Genomic DNA, 18906 nt, shown 5'->3' on the forward strand with positions numbered 1-18906 from the left:
TTAGCTGAAAACATTTTCAGGCAGATGAAGCTATAGTTATGTGGAGGTCTTAAAGGCCTGAAAAACTAAAAAATGTTAAGTGGCTGAAACACAAAGACCTGAGGGAAACTGTCCTGAGATGGGGTTAGAAAGGTAGATAATGGAAAAATGTAAGAGATAAACCATTCATATGAATAAACAGTGCTTTTTGTCGTGTTATTTCTCAAGGTTATTGCCATCACAGTTTCCATTCATTTCACCCATATGGTCTTATATAATGAGAATAGATTCTAAGACCAGAAAATAAAAACTAGAACTCTTTCCACACGAAGGTTCTAGAGAGCATGCCAGGGTCTTACTTCAAGCAGAATTGTGAAAGCAGACCAAATACCTTTCTCTGGGACAAACAGACTTATTAATTTCTATAACCAGTTAAAACTAAAGACAAAAAACTCTAATGTAAAATAAAAAATAGTGATTTTTTATTTTTTTACAAGTCATTTGGCTTATAGACACTCAATAGGATATTTTCGTTCTGCTTGAAATCAGTTTCATTTTCTAAATAAGGAATGCTATTAAGATGTGTTTTCAGTATCCAGAGGTATTCTGAGTATAAATGTATGAGTTTGATTCTTATTTGAAATAAAGATTCATATACCAAGGCATTTTCTTTAGAATTCAAATAATTTTATTATTAATGAAAATTTCAAAAATCTAATATTCTTCTCTTTTAAATCTACTGACATCAGCAATAAATAATTTAAAGATAGGTCTTTTTAAAAGATCTTGAAGCAGCATAAATTTTTAAATAAAAATTCCGTTTTCTCTGGAATAGTTACACAATCATTAAAGACCAGTATCTCAAAGGATTTAGAACTTGTAAATTAAGTAAAACCTTTAATTTTTTAAAAAAAATACAACTGAAAGTTACTATTTTTCTAGGTGTTAAGATTACCAGTTCCAGAACAAAATGACGTTCTTAAATTATCCATTAAATAGCCCTTCTGTTTTGTTACTGCTTCCTTTTCCTTACTGCAAAATAAATCCTCACTCTACATACCTCAAAGCTTTACCAATCAAAATGAACTCAAGAATTTGAAAACAAAATGTTTAAGAACTGAGTTAATTCTGATAATAAAAGAACGGGTTACATAGGGAAAATCTAGCCTAAATAAGAATATCAGGATCCTTCACCTTTCGCCCTGCTGATTTCATTTGGAGAAAGAGTTAACACAATAATACAATAGACTTCCTGATGGTAACCTTCTAAGGCTTTCACTCAGAATCCAAGAAACTGCTTCTTACATAGCTGTACACAACAGTTGGGATTTTTCCAATAAAATAATGCTAAATGCTATTTAAACCAACAAAAGAGCTAAAGGAAACACAAACATATTTCTAGCAATTAAAGAGAAATCAGAAGATTAATATAGGTAAATGGGGGAAGAGGGATGAGCTACATAATACTGGCATTATGTAGTATTTAAAACAAATTTTAGCACAAAATTAACCATATAAATTGATTACAAATGCAAAATGAGAAGAAAACAAACAGAACTCATTTGTATTAAAAACAATACGCATAATGTGTGCATGTCTTTTTCAAAATTCTAATGTTATCTTCTCTATACCGATTAAAGAAAGTCACATTGCAATTTTAACTTTACTATGACCTTATCACAAGAGACTATATTCTCCATCAATGATGTAATCTTGAGGGAAATTTTATCTATAGGACCTTTCAAGTGAATCTTTTTTTATTCACCAAATAAACTATGAGTGAATACTGTCCCCTGAGCTGGTCAATTATACAAACCATGTAATATTTCGCCGCTGAAGGATCGTCTGCCTTCTACATATTACTTGTTAACTTCCATGAACTACCTGCACCCAACATTTTTCAAGGCTCTTTACTTTCATCTTAATGGTGAGAAGCAAAAGTTTTTCTAGTATCTTCATATTATTTGTACAGATGAAAAGAAATGAGATGGCTTTATATATAAATTTATTTTCCTATACCATGAACAGTTCTAAAAACTACCTTCAATCTGAAAAATAAAACTTTGAAGTCATATTTTACAAAAATTCTTTGTGCAAACTGAAGAACTAAACTTTGAATTATGTATCAACTACTATCTCACAGTGAAAAAAATCTCCAGTAGAGCTGTGGGAAATTAATCACAAAATCACCTTGAAGAAAAATGAACACGAGCTTACTAAAAACAAGATACCAAAGACATTTTTAAATGTGTAAACTAACCAACTTGATTCTGAACTCCCACTAGAAATTTAAAATAATACTATTTAAAGTTAAGTAGAAAAATAGTTTTACTCTATGGCACACTGGGACCCAAAAAATTTTTCACACTTTTTAAAATATAACCTCTAGCCCCCGATGAACTTTTAACCACATGCAAGAGATTACTGACACAGTAAAACACTTGGAGTCCATGCTGCTCTGTCCAAGCTTCACTGACCTGCAGTGAATTGGAAACTTCCAAAAATAGCATCTAATTAAAATTCTTTAGAGTAGTTTGAGATTGTAATACAGCAAATAAAGTCCTTCTCTCACTGTGTTTACTTGCCATCTGTCTCTTAAATGTCAAGTACTAAAAATGCTAAAAGAATTCTAGTTATTTTAATCTCATATAAACAGCTGTTTTAACTTTAATCCCACATAAATATATAATTTTAATCCTACATAAATAAAGTAAATAAAGAGTTGTCACATAATGGAAAATCATCAGCAACATAAGACAGCTACACTTGATTTTTAAATGTGGTGACCCCCTGAGTGACAAAAGAAAAAAACACTGTTTGCCTTTTCTGTCTCATATAGAAAGCTTTACTTCCTAATCTTAAAATCATGTCAAAATCAAGCACTAGGACCATCATATTGCACAACTCCTTGGAGTGCCATTTCTCTTAGGAAACAGTGAACAGGTCAAAACAGATCTGCCTACTCCACCTTCTCTTTGTTAATGGTTCTAAAATTGGAAGACTCTTTTAATCAAGTCCAGAAGCCCCATCCTTTCTTTCAGATGCTACCAGAGACTTCCTCACCCCTGATCAAAACAATCTATCATGGTTCTCTGTGTCTAAAACAGACTCTAAGGAAATGAAATGTGAACTTAGGGTAATCTCCAATCTTCCCATAATAAATAAAATTAAATTTCACTAGGTAAAAACAATTATCAAAATAAATTAAAAAATAATTCAAGGAGGTTCCCAATTGTTTCAAGAAATACTATGAACATATCACAAAGGCAACATGAGACAAAAACAGAGTATAGAGGGGTGGGCAAACATAGGTTTACAGTTGTGAGTACACAAAACACAGTTTATTCTTGTATTATCATTTATTAACTGTTGTATTATTTTCAATACAAACAACTGTAAACTTAATTTTGCCCCACCCTGTGTACCTTAAGGATCAGTTTTGACTTCTATTGTTATAGGAAGAAAAAACTATTTGGTAAATATTTTAGGACAAGTTTTAGGACTAAAATATGGCCTGGGAAAAGGATGGATCAAGGCCAATCAAAATGGTAAAGTTCAGATTACTGACATCCCACACTAGTCAACTTGCAGAAACACAAGAAACCACGCCCACCTTGGTACAGTGAGTCAAAACAAACTGCTGACAAACCCGAACAGCTCTGTGAGGGGGTGCAACAATAACACACAGTGAGAACACACATGCCTCTGTTTTCCTGCAAAGTCTGTGTCTAAGTCTGCATGGTTGATAAAAGAGAACAGCAATTCCTTTCTTTAAAAGCCCTGTCCACACATTCAAAAAGTCTCAGATGTCTCTTAGAGCTGGTATGCTCCTACCAAAAAAAAAAACAGGAAAAAAAAGCAGCATATATAGCAAGAATAGCAGACCCAACTGACCAACCTTGCCTTTTAAGAAAAAGGAAAAGAGATAGCATTTAAGTAAATACACAAATACAAATAAAATGTTAGCTAAAAGTCTGAAAACTAATTTTCAAGTTTGAAACTCCTTATCTGTATTGGAGAACCCCATCAAAAGAACACAAGAGGATTGCCATAATAAGCCATTTTTTATTTGTGCACATGTATTTATGCACTCCCTGAAGAGTTGTAAATGATATAACAACCATCTGCTACACAGGCAAGCTATAAAAAGGATGAAGCACTTATGTCAATAATATATGCCAAACGAAACTGGACTATTCATGTCAAAAGCATAGATTTTTTGGAGGATTCCCCAGTTGCTGAAAAGTCCTGTGTATTTAGAGCCATAAATACAACACAGCATAGAAACAAAAACGGTCTTTGAAGAAATGTTAAAATAAGAATGAGAGGAAGTGAAAACACTCAGAAGAGCTCAGAAGGAGAACTAATCAGTCAGTAGGAGAGCTTTGAGATATGCCAATGACCATGCATACTTTGTGGGAACAGGCAGTATGGTGAATTTTTCAGGGATTTATTTTATAGGTGATAAGGGTAACTAACACTCCACTAAAGAAAGTGCTTCCAAATCATAGTAATTTCACCAGATTTATCTCAAAGTGTCATGATGTTAAGGATAATTTCTATACACACAAAATTAAGAATTGTTTTAAAATATGATTACTCTATAATAAGTAATGGTACTCGTATGTTTACGGACACTTTTTTTCCTTCTAAAAATCAATGGCACTCATTGCCAAATCTGAAGCTGTTGATATTCAAAGTTTATCTACAAACTATAAAAAGTAGTGTTTGGCCACTTGACAGGACACTTCCTGTGTAACACTTTCACTTTCTCCTGTTGCCAGGCCCTAGTAGACCATAATCAAGGGTTATCAAATAACCCTATAGCAATTCTGGAGAAAGATTCATACATTTTTAGAAACGTTTGCCAGCCATGGAATACTACTCTAGATACTGTGGGAGATACAAAGGAGAAAAAATGACCTTTCTTATTGCCAATATTTTTAAAAAGATAAAAATATTCAAAAATATAGTTTAGTGTCACATAAAAGGCCTTAATAAAGGCTATAGTCAGAGGAAAAAAGAGACATTTGCCTAGAGTGATCAGAAAATGCTCAAATAAGATGGGGATGAGGGTAGAGTGTGAGCTTTAGCGATATCAACCATGAGAAAAGGGAACTGCATCAATAAGGGGGACATCGGAAGAAGAATGGAAAATGGCAGGATAAAAGGCAGGCATGAAAAGATAAATTCTAAAGATAGTGGTTAGGCCAGAAATTATAAACATATTTCATCTCATGGCACACATAGGCTAATTACTAAAATTCTGCATCACACCAAAAAATACATTAGATTTTTGCCAATCTGACAAAAAAAAAAGGCATAATTTTGATGCATTCACACCAGATGACTATTGCGTGTTAGCTATTATCATTTTTCTTATTTGAAAAACCTAAGGGAAAAGAAGTCAGTACCCCGACTAAATAGGTATTCCAATAACATTCCTTCAAACACTTTACAGAAACTAATCTTTCTCGGGGATCCATTAAAATAACTTACAACTAACAGGGAGTAGATCCCTACAGTGATGATGTAGGAAACTCAGTAAAGTGAAAAGAATTCTGAACAGATCCAGGGTTCTAGTTCCATCTCTGTGCCACCTCAATGGTCCCTGATAACTATATACATAAAATATGATTTAACTTGGCGACCCTAAGGGCAGGCAGGTTATTAGAAATAGCTAAGGTACTTTTTATAAGTGTGGCTACTCAGATCCCAAGTGATAAAGACAAAGGTACTGCAGGAAGTTAGGGATCTTGACTTAACCATTCTAGAGGAGTAGAGTATATCATCTGGTCCTTGGACTATGTAGGGAAGCATTAGAGCAGATGACTGCCAAAGACATTAGGGACATATCTTGTACTAAAAAAAAATAAATAAAAAAAGAAAAGAAAAGAGAAAAAAAGAAGGAAAGGAAGAAAGCAAAGAAAAAGAAAAAAAAACATACAGCCCTGGCCAGTGTGGCTAACTTGGTTAGAGACATCATCCCATGATCAAAGGGGTGTGGGTTCGATTCCAGACCAGGGCACATGCATAGGTTGCGGGTTGCATCCCTAGTCAAGGAGCCCATGAGAGGCAACCAATCAATGCTTCTCTCTCACACTGACATTTCTCTCTCTCCCTTTCTTTCTCTCTAAGAAGCAATAAAAAAATATATACTCGTGTGAGGATTTAAAAAAATTAAAACCTACAAAAGAGTTTATATTGCATTTTAAAAATTATCATATACATCAGAATATTGACATAAGATAGGAAATGGGGGTCTAGGTGGGCTTTAGCTTTTAATCATTGGCCACTTTTCATTCACTTTTTATTGTCCTTAGAAGATCACAATAGTCAGTAATTCATAAAGCATCACTGGCAAAAATAGGGGAGAAAAGAAAATCAATACAAAGAAAATGTTTAAGATTATAAATGCCAAGTTTCTAAGACTGCTGTAGACTACTCAATAGTGCAGGGGTTAGTACATTTTTTCAATAAATGCCTAGATGATAAATATTTTCCATTTGGTGAACCATATAGTCTCTGTGGCAACTACTTAGTTCTGTCATTGTAGACAGAATGGACATGTACATGTGCCACTGAAATTTTATTTATAAAAAGAAGTGCAGGCTGGATCTAGCCTGTAGGCTGTAGTTTACCAAATATCGATAAGGTAGAAAAAAGTATGTGATACAGTAGCAACTTCAAGACTTCAGGTGCTTTATAAAAACAATTTTTACATATCCAACTGTGGGAAAAACAAATTTAAATTAGAATTTTATAGAAAACATGCAAAATTTGATAAGGAGATTTTGCTGTTTCTTAAGCCTTGAATCCAATCAAACATAATTTAACCAGATAAGACAGATCTGGCTGACCAGAATGAACAGCTTCAGTCAACTTTAAGTTTTCTGAAATTTCTGGAAAAGAATAAATTTGACAGTTCCACATGTTGTTACAATCATAAAATGAATATACCTCATAAAAACTACTTTAAAACAAAAATTGAAGTGTTTGCAGCATCTGCAAAATAAGCTAACATTTTATTTTCATTAATGTATTTCAGAAAAAAATTAATCTTTTCTCTTTCCTTAAAGGAAACAAAAAATTTTTTAAAAAATCCCTGTTCATCGAGAGAAACTAAAAGCTTTGAAATCACAGGCAACATTTCACACACACAGAGAAAGATAGAAAAAGGCATGCTTGAGAAATTAAGCTTTAAATAAATAATCCCAAACTTAATAAATATAAACTGTCTTGTTTAAAAAAAACAAAGTTGCATTAACTAACCATCTGACATACATGATATGAATACTAGTTTGATAAAGATGAAAAAACGCCTCATTTCCACAAGTATAAAATGTGCTAACTGTTCAAATGAGTCTTCCTGAGACAAACTTAAGAAAGGGTTTACAATGCTGACATCTTCAGATGCCATGAGCTGCAGGCTCACACACGCCAGCTGGTCACAAGACATCATTTAGAAATATACCACACGTGAGTATATACAAGTCATGAAGCCTCCACTCAATTTCACTTCTCTAGATAAAAAATGGCATTGGAATATTTACCACTCATCTCTGAGTTACAGACATTGATAACAAAGATAATGATATAATTCTTATAAAAATTTCAGTCTTTCTAACCTACTAATAATTTCCTTTTAATTATTTGAGTGTAAACATAAGTTTATAATAGTAAAAGTTTAAAAGGGAATGAGGTAATACTCAAAGAAAAAAGAAAAGTTTTCTCTTTTAAAGGATAAAACTGTCTTAGTATATTTATGCATTCTTTTATTTTTGAATATTTTTTCCTAGAAAGCCAAGAAGAATAGAAAAAAATGTATTAAACAGATTGCACTATTGTTCCAGATGTCACATTTTTTCAGGCCTAAGAAGACCTAAGAGAAGTTGGCTGCAGGAAGCAAGTCAGTGGAAGGGTTCCAGAGCAGCTTTTTAATCAAAGATAAAAAGAGTGCAGACAAATATGGTGCTGCCCTTCTTTCCTCAGTCTTTCAGCCTTAAAAAACAGCGTTGCAGCAGGAATTCTACATCTACTGAGGAAGGATGGTAAAAACCTAGGAAAACTCCTTGGCAAGTGAAATGGGGAAACTGAGACAGACAGCAGAACAAACCAGCTGAGCAATTTACAGCCAGACACAAAAGATCATCTCCCTAGAGATAACATCTGGGCCTCAGTTGTATTTCAACTCTAGGCCCAGAAAAGCAGCAAAACCAGGGACAGGGAGGCGGGGCAGGGGAGCGAGACCAGGACACACTGTAATAACCAATGATCCCCTATCCTGGCACTGACCAATCAATCAGCAAAGACTACAAAGAGCACCTGGAAAATTGATGAATATTCTGCTGAAACCCTCCCCTGAGACACCTCCTAAGATTCCCACCAGCAAGAAAGAGATAGAAACCCTCAAAACACAGGACTGAGCTCATTCTTCCTCTGGGGAGCACACTCACACCTCCCCCACCCTTTCTTTCCCCCACAGGCACTCATCTCTTTAACTCTAAAGGACCCCACCAGACTTGCAACCAGGGGAGCAATGGACAGCAGCAGCTCATCCCAGGCTTCCCCCTAAACCTGTTCCCAAAGCCCCCTCTTCTCTGACTTTTCAGTGAGCCAACAGCAGGCCCACCTAGGTTCATTTCTTTCCTATAACATTTCTAGAAAGCCAAAGCAGCCTTGCCTAAGCCCTCCTGTTGCTTCTTCTATGCCACAGGTGGCAAACACAAGGCCCATGGGCTGAATCGGCCCTCTACCTTGTTTTATCTGGCCCAGCACCTTGTTTCTACCCAGCGACAGTGACGAGCTCTCACTTAACCATTAAAGAGCAGTTACATTTATACAGTCCTAAAATTACATTCCCCCCTTTGTGGCCCCTGGTGAAATGAGTTTGACACCCCTGTCTATGCTAAACCTTTCCTTGTTTCACTGTCCCCACTTTACTAAGCGTACTCTCATAATCATGTAGAACTGTGTTGTGAAATCTTTCCTACACGAAGTCAAAGAACCCACACATACCAGCTGGCTCAAGGCAGACCCACACAGGGCTAGGTCCCCTGTCCAGTAACACCATCAGGTGTCTAAAATGAGGACAAACCCAAATATTAAGCAAGGAGATTACAAAGCCAGAAAGACCTTGGGTACCTGACAGCACTGTGAGAGACATACAGGATGGGCAAAAGTAGGTTGATAGTTGTTCGTATGGAAAAAGACACACAGGTTATGATTATTACAAGTACTTCATTAACTCAAAAGAATGTCACAATGCAACTGTCATATGTATATGTATATGTATGCTATATATGTATAGTGTTGGTCAGGTATCATTACTTTCAGCAAAACACATTCCTAAGTGATACAACTTCCTGAGTCCATGTTGATAAAAGAAACTTAAAACTTTAGCACCCCAAATTCAGATTAACATTTTAAACCAAGAGTTGGCCCACAGACCAAACCTCATTTTTGTAAATAAAGTTTTATTAAAACACAGCCATTCCAATTCTTTTATCTATTGTCTATACCTGCTTTCCTACTGTAGAAGCAAATTGACCAACTGCCAGCAATGATCTGGCAAAGTCGAAAATATTTAGTATCTAGCTCTGTGCAGTTTGCCGAACCTTGGTTTAAGCCAATCCACATGCCATTTTTAGAAACAATTATTTACTCTTTTTTAAACTAAAAGTCTTGAATTGATTCTCTAAAAATCTTAATATGAAATCATACTTAAAATACATTTTATCTTAATATTAGAGACACAAAGTGAAGGTGAAATGTATCCTCCTCTATGTCATCAAAACAGAAAACATCTATGATGTCTTTTTTTTTATTTGCAATACAGAAAACTTTATAAGGAGATTAATGGTGATGATGTAAGTCATAATTAAATATTTTAATTAATCCTCCAGAGGTTATCATAAAATAAAATAACACAGGAATTCTCTATTAAAAATAACCAGGGCTATTAATATAACTTTTAATTAAATGTATACATTAATAGCATTAATAATTCCTAAAGAAATGACATTTTATACATTAAAATCAGTGAGAATATTTGTTATAACAAGGTACTTATAAATTTACTCATGTCAATACAAATAAAAATTTATTATTGATAAAAGTTGAACTCACCATGCTTTCCAATATATGTATAAAAATTAATCAATAAATTTATTCCCCATACTTTTTATCATAAATCTGAAAAAAACTACAAAAATATTTAAGCTACAGGCCATTCAAAAAATTATTTTAATTAATTTTGTTTGGTATTATCTTCTACCAAAGTTTTAACATGGTCATAACACACAGGCTGAGTTTCAATTTTCTTCCTCTCCTTAGTACAAATGTTACACTGCCATATTTAGTCACTGTTACAGGTTGAAATTTGTCCCTGAAAAAGATGTTGAAATCCTGTTTCTACCCTACCTGTATTTATGATCTTATTCGGAAATACAAACTTAGTAAATATAAAAATAAATTTAAGACAGGGTCATTAGGCTAGGCCCTGACCCAGTGAAGCTAGTATTCTTATGAGGGAAATCTGGACACATGCACAGAGAGAAAGAACATCAGGTCATGACAGAGACTGAAGTTATGGGGCCACAAGCCCAGGGGTCCCTGGGGCTATCAGGAGCTGAAAGAGCCATGGAAGCATCCTGCCCTAGAGGGTTTAGAGGGAGCATGGCCCAGCTGGCATCTTGATTTCAGACTTCTGGACTCCAAAACTGTGAGAGAATCAACTTAAGCAACAATAAACAGTTGCTTAAGCTATTCAGTTTGTGGTAATTTGTTACAGCAGCCCTAGAAAATTAATGAAGTCACACGTCTATGATTGGATGATCACATGATCAGATGTTCAAAGTGACACATTTCAATAATAAATCTAAATTATTTTTCAGTATCATCTGTTCCTCAGTGGTTCAACCAAACAGGACAGGCAGCCTCAATCTTTTTATTTTTTAATTCTGTAATGACTTCATATGTGAATCCTGCAAAATATGTGTATAAAAGCAAACTCAAATAAGTACTCATGCTTTAACAATGAATTTAAAGATACCAGAGATTAAAATTAAAAATACATTTAGAAAAATGAGCATTTCTGAAGTATTGTAGTATTTCAAAACAGTCAGACAGAAATACATTATGACCTAATCAATTAGTGCTAGATGCTAATCTGTTTGAATCCCTGAAAACCCCATTTCTTTGTTAAATCTCTAGGAAGGAAAGAAAGAAAAAAAAAGATGCTTCTAGGCCTAGATTTCTAGATTGCCAAGCATTCCTCGGGCTATAGGATTATCACTGCAGCTAGGCTGTTTCATAAACAGGCTTTAATTTAGTTTTTCAAGAAACTGCCAAAGGAGCTTTCTTTAACTAAGTAACAAATCTGCCACTTGAAAGACATCACTCATCAACCTTCTTTGTGGGAGTATTGTTATTACAAAACTAAAAACAGACATTCTTTCTTAAGTGCTTCTGGATTTTAATTATCAAATTTGAATGTCACCAGATAGTTACTGAAAGGAAAACATCAATTTTAATAAGCTTCCTTAAGACTGAAAACATAAAAGGTATTCAACCATAAAGCCAAGTTCACTTGAGTCTTGTGAGTTGGCTTACTCTCTTATATTACAACACTTATCACTCTCAGGAACTTATAAACATTTGATAAACTCTATACTGCAAGACAAATATTCTCCTTTTAAAATCAAACTATCATGTGTGTATAATGTACAATTTGACATGGAAGGAAATTAAGCAAATTGCAATAAAATTTTTAACACAGTAGGAGGCTGAGTGGTATTAACACAGAGCTGAAAAAATAAAATAGCAAATAAATGGATTAAATGTAAATGTTTTATTTAAAAACAGTAGATTTTGTTTAAAGTTATATCTGAATAATATGCATTTTTTATTTTGAAATTGTACCCCAAAGAGGAAATTGCTGGGGAAACCCCTTTCACTTTTCACCTACATGAAAATCAACATGAAATTTACTTTGTATCTGGTTAGCAAAGAAGCCTGCATGCAGCTAACCTTCAAGTCTTTAACAGTCAAAAGATTTTGCACATTCTCACCTGCCCACTCTAACAGACTCCCATTGTTTAACTTGAAAACATCTGTCTGAGTAACTTTCTTGTGGCCTCTACTTGATAAGTATGTTAAAGAAAGAAGTTCCTTCATTTCCAAACTTTAGAAAAGTATATTCATATCTCCCAGATGCTGGAAATATGAATAAAGGGATCTTATCAAAACTTAGTAAACTTTTTATTCATTTACGATAAGTTAACCTCAGGAAGTATTCTAAAGAAAATTCCATGTCCTAACTGGCAGACACACTTCTATGTAAAAGGACAGACTACTATTTGTCTTCTGAATCCAAGTTATATATTATCATTTTAAAACATCAAACATTGATCTTTTAATTTGTCTAGTCTTCCACTGAAATGGAAAAAAATGCCTAGAATGCAAACAAATATAGAGAAAAGGTAAACAGCAAATGCTTGAGTTCAAAAAAGATTAATAACCTATTTTGGTTTATTTAGAAATCACGTTTTTCTACTTGCACTTATCTCTTCTCATGAATGCAAAAGAACTGCAATTTTCACCATTTATAAATAAAAAAGAGAATCAGACTAGGTTAATTTTTTAATGTAAAATTATTTTTTAAAGAGTATAAGCCATTCCTTCTCATATATCATTAAATAGTTCATGGAATAAATGGAATGCATTTGAGAGTGTATAAGTTATTTATAAAAGAAAGATATAACCCTAAGATGAATTCTTCTGCAAATGATTATTATGATAACATAAACAACCGTTTTAGCATAAACCACTACTGAATGTGAAAAACTAATAAACTAATGTAGCAACAGCATCATTAGTCTGAAACAAACTACATCTTCCTTTTATGATGTTGAAATATCTAAGCCAAAAAAATATTGCGGCCATCCAGAAAATAATTTAAAGGCTGAGAAAACAGACTGGAGTCAGGAAACCAAGAAAGGTTACAAAGACCACTTGGGGCAGAAAAGGCATCAGACCGTGAGATTCCTGCACTCGGTTCAACAGCACTCCTTCTTCATTTCCTTCTCATAATGTACAGAGCTGCTTATGAGAAAATGTGGAACTAAGTGACATTATAAACAAGGCTATTAACATGTGAGGTCTAGTAACAAAACTGTTACATAAAGCCCACATTGTGCAAACAGGTCAACCTCTTTATGTGCTTAAACTGAAAATCCATGAGGAATTTCAGAACTACTTCAATGACCATGTAATCAACATGTTTTGTGTTTGTGCAAATATAAATATTTAAATTAATGCAACATTATTTTAGGCCAAAGCAATGTTGTCATACAGGGGTATGAGAAAAGAAGGTAGGTTTGTTTGCAGCGTTGTGTTTTGTTGTTGCTTTTATTGTTGTTGTTGTAACTAATGCTGTTTTTGATTCAACTTCCAACTTTTTCATGTATCTTTAATTGATCACTTCCAAAATGTTCTTGGTATACTATGTCATAAAGGACCAGACAGATATAAACAGCAAGCACAGTGATCTATGGTCCTTTAGGAGGAAAGGCACTTTTCTAACTTTAACAGGTTATATACATTTTTCTTTTTTCAATGAAGAAAATATTTTTTCCTGAAGGACTTTAAATAAAGGCTAGCATCTTTTAGAACTAATTTTTTTTATGTCAAAATACTTTTTTAAAAACATCTTAACTGGAATGAATATTATACAAACTATACATACTATGATTTGTTTTCTACAACACATGTGCATAAGGAATGGTCCAGGTCTTGGAAATGACATTAATAATAACACAACATCTATATATTACTCTCTGACACACATATTTTAAAAAGCCTTTATTTTCTTCACAGATAGGTTATCAAACACAGAGTTATTTTCCACCTCAGTCGATTTCTGGTTTTGTTTCAGTGGTTGCAAACCAGAGTGTGGGAGGGAAAAAATGGGTTGTAGCACTCTGGTTCACTGAAGCAGTTCTAAAATATGGAAAATCTGAATATTATTAGGCCATCCCCTCTGAGTGTTTTTAAAAACAATCTCCAACACCAGGCCTTGCACAGTCTGTGATTAATAGATAACTTTTTATATAAAAGAGTGAATTTTACTATTAAAATCGTCATCTGATGAAACTGCAAGTCAACTCACTGAAGAATGGCACCTCCAGTATCAACTTTTTTCAGCTCTAACTGCCTTCACACCAGTTTTGCTTTTTCCATTTAAACTTTAAGCAATATAATATAAAGTTCCTTCTTTTCTCTGTACTTGAGAGTACAAATTCTCCCTTCTCTACAAGCTCCCCAGCCCCCACTCCACACATATGCACAAAAACTTTGTGTGCCAAAAATCACTGTACTCTTCCCAGAAATACCAGCTCAGAATGGTTTAGACACTCAAGCTGGAGAAACAGTGACTCAGCGTGAGGTTCAACTGTTGGTAGAAAAACAGAAAAACAAAAACAAAAAATGGAGAAAAATGAAACTACACAAGGAAAAAAAGGTTTACTGTAAAAATCAATCAAGGCCTGCCTCTTCCAGAAGTCATTATTCCACCTATTCTCAAAGCAAGAGACTTGTACTATGTGCCCTTAATATTTGTTTCAGTAGTGAATAAATTTTTCTAACTATAATTTCTACCTCTTGCCTTCTATACAGGAAATACATTTCATGCCATTTGCCATATTTATTTTTTTGTTCTTATTTTTATCACATGTATGTTAAATTGCTTTAAAAATTCAGGCTACTCATATTTTGACCATCAATTTAAACAGAGCTAGTTCAATCTAGATACCTGATTGATACTAGATACCTGATACCTAGATTCCCCTTACATTTAAAACAAATCCAGAGCTTATTTTTGATACAACAGGGACATTAAAATAATCATTTTTATTCATGTATTCATCCAGCACAATTTTCTTTAATAAAGTACCAAATCACTAGAGAAAATACTGGTGCGGTCACTGAACTCCAAATTACTATTTCTACTATTACTGTCCTTCATTTTTAGCAATAATACTAATGTCCTCAGTGATATTATTTGCAGAATTAAAAAAAAGATTGGAGAATTTATAATATTCCCAATAATTAGTGTGGCATACATGTTAGATAAGTCATTCTACTAAATAGAATACTCTGTTGCCTGTCAACTATGATAACATTTTAAGAAGTTTCTTTTATATTCTATAGAGCAAAATACCCAAGAGCTCCATATACAATGACACACTTTAGCCTCAGTTTGCATTTGGAACCCTAGCAGAACCTGGAAGTGAATGTGTAAAAACATATTACTACCAAAAGAAAGATAAATCAAAAACCTATGTTCTTGTTATGGTGTACCAAGAATGGTACATTATAAACTACGATCGGATATTTACCAGATGTAAGTGTTGCATAAATACAGCTGGCCACAGAGCACTATCAAAATATGGGACATATATAACAGTAAAATCCAATCAGGAATGCTATACCAGCAAAGAAACTAATAACCTTTGTCTTAGGGTCAAATTTAGCAAAGTGATAGTTACAACACAGAATTTAAAGAGGGGTCTCAATGTTATCTGTTAGCATTTTGCAATCTCTCATCATCTACAGATATCTACACACAACCAAAGTTTACACAGTCCCCCATGATACGCTCCTACACAAACCCCCAAAATATCAAAATGTATACATGAAATGGTTGTTACAAGACATCTAATGAGTTAGAAAATGTTTCTTGTTACTATCGAAGACGTAAAAGTGGGACACAAATTTACCATATCATATATTACTACATCCAATTAAAACATTGTATCAACACAAATTCCTAGAAATTAGATACCTTCTCACTGTCTTAGTACCCTAAAATGTAAAAGTTAATGGATTATCTTGCTGGACCAGAAAGAATTTCAGGGCTACTAAATCTGAATAAGGACTATAATGATGTTTCTAAAACAATTTAGTCTTACTAGATCAGTGTTAGAACTACAAAGTGAAAATACAGTTTTAAATAAGTATCTGGCTTCCCATAATCTTGGCCATTCCTGAAAGGTCTCTAAGAAGAAACAATCGCTATGTTATGTCTCCACCTTTCTTCCAGCTCCTTGTGACAATCCAAATTCACCTGGGTGGTCCTAGAAAGAATCTTAGAGCTCTAAAGCTAAAAGGCTATTGGAAGATTCACCACCCTCAAGATGTGTAAATTGTGGTCCAAGAATATTAAGTGATGAACCCACAGCTAGATAACAGGTTAAACTCCTATGATTATGTTGGCATTCATCACTAATCTACAGAGCAAATTATAAATAAGTAACACTTCATGACATTTTACATTTGGCAGAGAGTTTTTCTATATTTAAATTAGATAGGTTTACTCACTCTAGGTTGTTTTATGGATAACTTCCGAGTCCGAATACCTAGATAACTTAATTTTCTCTTATAAAAACCTATGTTTCATTAGGCTAGTTTTTTCAATCTGAAAGGAACATTACAGGTTCCTTAGAGATTTTTCTATATATAAAAGTAAACTAAAATCCAGAGAGGTAAAGTATCTTAAACTGACATTCAGCTTATGTTAAGATATTATATATTTAAATTAATACCACATTTGTTTTTCAGTTTAGAAAGTTAAGTAAATTATCACTATCAGTGAATATTCTAGATACAGTTAAAATATCCCAGAAATAAAAAACTATTATTTTATTTGGTTTAAGGTAGATCACAAAATTTAAAATTGAATTAGCCAAACAATAAACTTTGATGAGGAGTTTCTAAGTCAAGAATTATAGCTACAAAAATAAGGAGTCTTGATGTCACTCCAGTCTCTGCCACTTCAGCCCAGTTTCTCCCTCCACAGACAGGTATGAGAGCTGATGCTATCATACATCTCCCACCCACATCCACCACACCCATATGTTCAGTCAAGACTCTGTCTTGAAGACAGTGTCGCCAATATCAAATACTGGTGGATATGAAGCAATGTGGAACCTTCATTCATTGCCTGCAGGAATGTAAAATGTTATAGTCACTTTGGAAGACAGTTAGGGAGTTTCTTACACAGCTAAACAGGATTACCATAGATCAAGCAATCATGCTCCTAGGTATTTACTCAAATGAGCTAAAAGTTTATGCCTACACTAAAACCTGGCATATAAATATTTATAGCAGTTTTATCAATAATTGCCAAAACTTGGAACCAAGATGTCCATAAACAAATAAATGAATCAACTGGTATGCCTTTGTAATTAGTATTATTCAGGAATAAAAATAAATGAGCTATCAAGCTATTGTTAAGTGAATGAAGCCGGTCTGAAAGTGTTGCATAACATGATTTAAACTATAGACTTTGTAATAAGGCTAAACCACAGAGAGCCATGATATTTTTAAAGCAGTGAACCTAATACAAACTATGAACTTTAGTTAATAATTCTGCATCAATAAAGTTCATCAACTGTCACAAATGTAGCACACTACGCAAGATACTAACAATAGGAATGACTGCATGTTGAGAGGAAAGGGTATATGGGGACTCTGTACTTTCCACATAATTTTTCTGTAAATCTAAATATGCTCTAAAATATAAAATCTATTAAAAAATAAGAACACTATCTCACAAACTATCATCATAAATTTATGTAAAACTAGAAGGTTTATTTAAATAATGTAAAAAGTACATGCACAAATGAAATGATATTTCCCCCAAAACAAGCATGGTGATGTTCATGCTACCTATGAAATAAAAAGCAACACAGATGACCTTAATTAACACCAAGACATAAAATCTGAAGTTTTCTTACCTGTCCTGTGACTGCTCCTCATACATCCTTTCCTTGCCTTCTTTAAAGAGTCTTATGGCTCGTTTTGACTTTTTCATTAGACTATCAATGTAGATTTTAAAATATTCATTCTCACTGAGCTGGGCAAGTTTCTGGTTGTCATCATATTTACTCAATATAAGTCGCAAATGCTGATATGTATCAGGTAAAATATCAAGTATATATGGTGGGCTGTTTTTCAATTGAAGTTTGGGATTCTGACACAGTCTGACCTAAAAACAAAGACAAAAATAAAACATTTCATATGAACTACAATACATTCTTTCAGGGAAAAACTGAGAAACTTGGTAATCTATGTCTTATTTCCTCACTTTCCATAATATAAATTTTGATCTTAAAATTATTAACAACAATCCAGAAAGAGTTGACAAACACCTGCATCTATCTTAATACAATTAAATCCCATTTTCTTCTCCTCCCATTCAGTTTTTTAAATTGAACTCATTGGGGTGACATTGGTTAATAAAATTCATATACGTTTCAGGTGTATGATTATATAATACATCATCTATAGGCTATATCATGTGTTCATCAGCCCAGATCATCTCTTTCCATCACCATTTATTGTCCTTTTACCCTCTTCTACCTCCCTCAACCTGTCTTTCCCCCTGGTAACCACCGTTCTATTGTCCGTGCCCATGAGTTTGTTTTTGCTCAATTTTTCTGACATCATACCTTTACTTTCAACCCCTAAGATTTCATTCTCTTTTACAATGTCTTACTGTTCACAGTTTACTAGAACTTCAGGGTGTTAATTATTGTATACCACTAAATCACTTTTTTAAATAAAAATGAGGAAATGAGCCTCTTCTACTGGTAACCATTGTTTCATATTTATGCATTATTTTACTACATTGAACTCCCAGCTAAAATACTTTCATTGATTTTAATTAATGTTTTGGTATATTGTTCCTAACCCTGAGGAGAATAAAACAAAGAGGTGCATTTTTAATAAATGAGTCATTAAGTAGTAATAGGTGTCAGGTTAGAATGAGTCTTTTCCACCTCCCCAGATTATGTCCCATGCTGACAAACCTGCGGTGCAGCCTAACGGTTCAGTCACTCAGGTGCCACACAACCACTGGGGTGT

General features: G+C 33.7%; 1 protein-coding gene across 11 annotated transcripts in view; it reads right to left on the reverse strand.

The window, feature by feature from the left end:
• CBLB (Cbl proto-oncogene B) overlaps nucleotides 1-18906 on the reverse strand; it is a 214548-nt gene that overhangs the window by 181212 nt on the left and 14430 nt on the right. For all 11 annotated transcript variants that reach the window (XM_045851235.1, XM_045851236.1, XM_045851242.1 and 8 more), the window contains exon 3: nucleotides 17778-18028. In XM_045851235.1, coding sequence (XP_045707191.1) covers nucleotides 17778-18028 — 251 coding nt within the window. The remainder of the gene's footprint in view (nucleotides 1-17777; nucleotides 18029-18906) is intronic.

This window comes from Phyllostomus hastatus, unplaced genomic scaffold, assembly GCF_019186645.2.
Source record: "Phyllostomus hastatus isolate PE091 unplaced genomic scaffold, TTU_PhHast_1.1 phas_contig_86, whole genome shotgun sequence".
Taxonomy (NCBI): domain Eukaryota; kingdom Metazoa; phylum Chordata; class Mammalia; order Chiroptera; family Phyllostomidae; genus Phyllostomus; species Phyllostomus hastatus.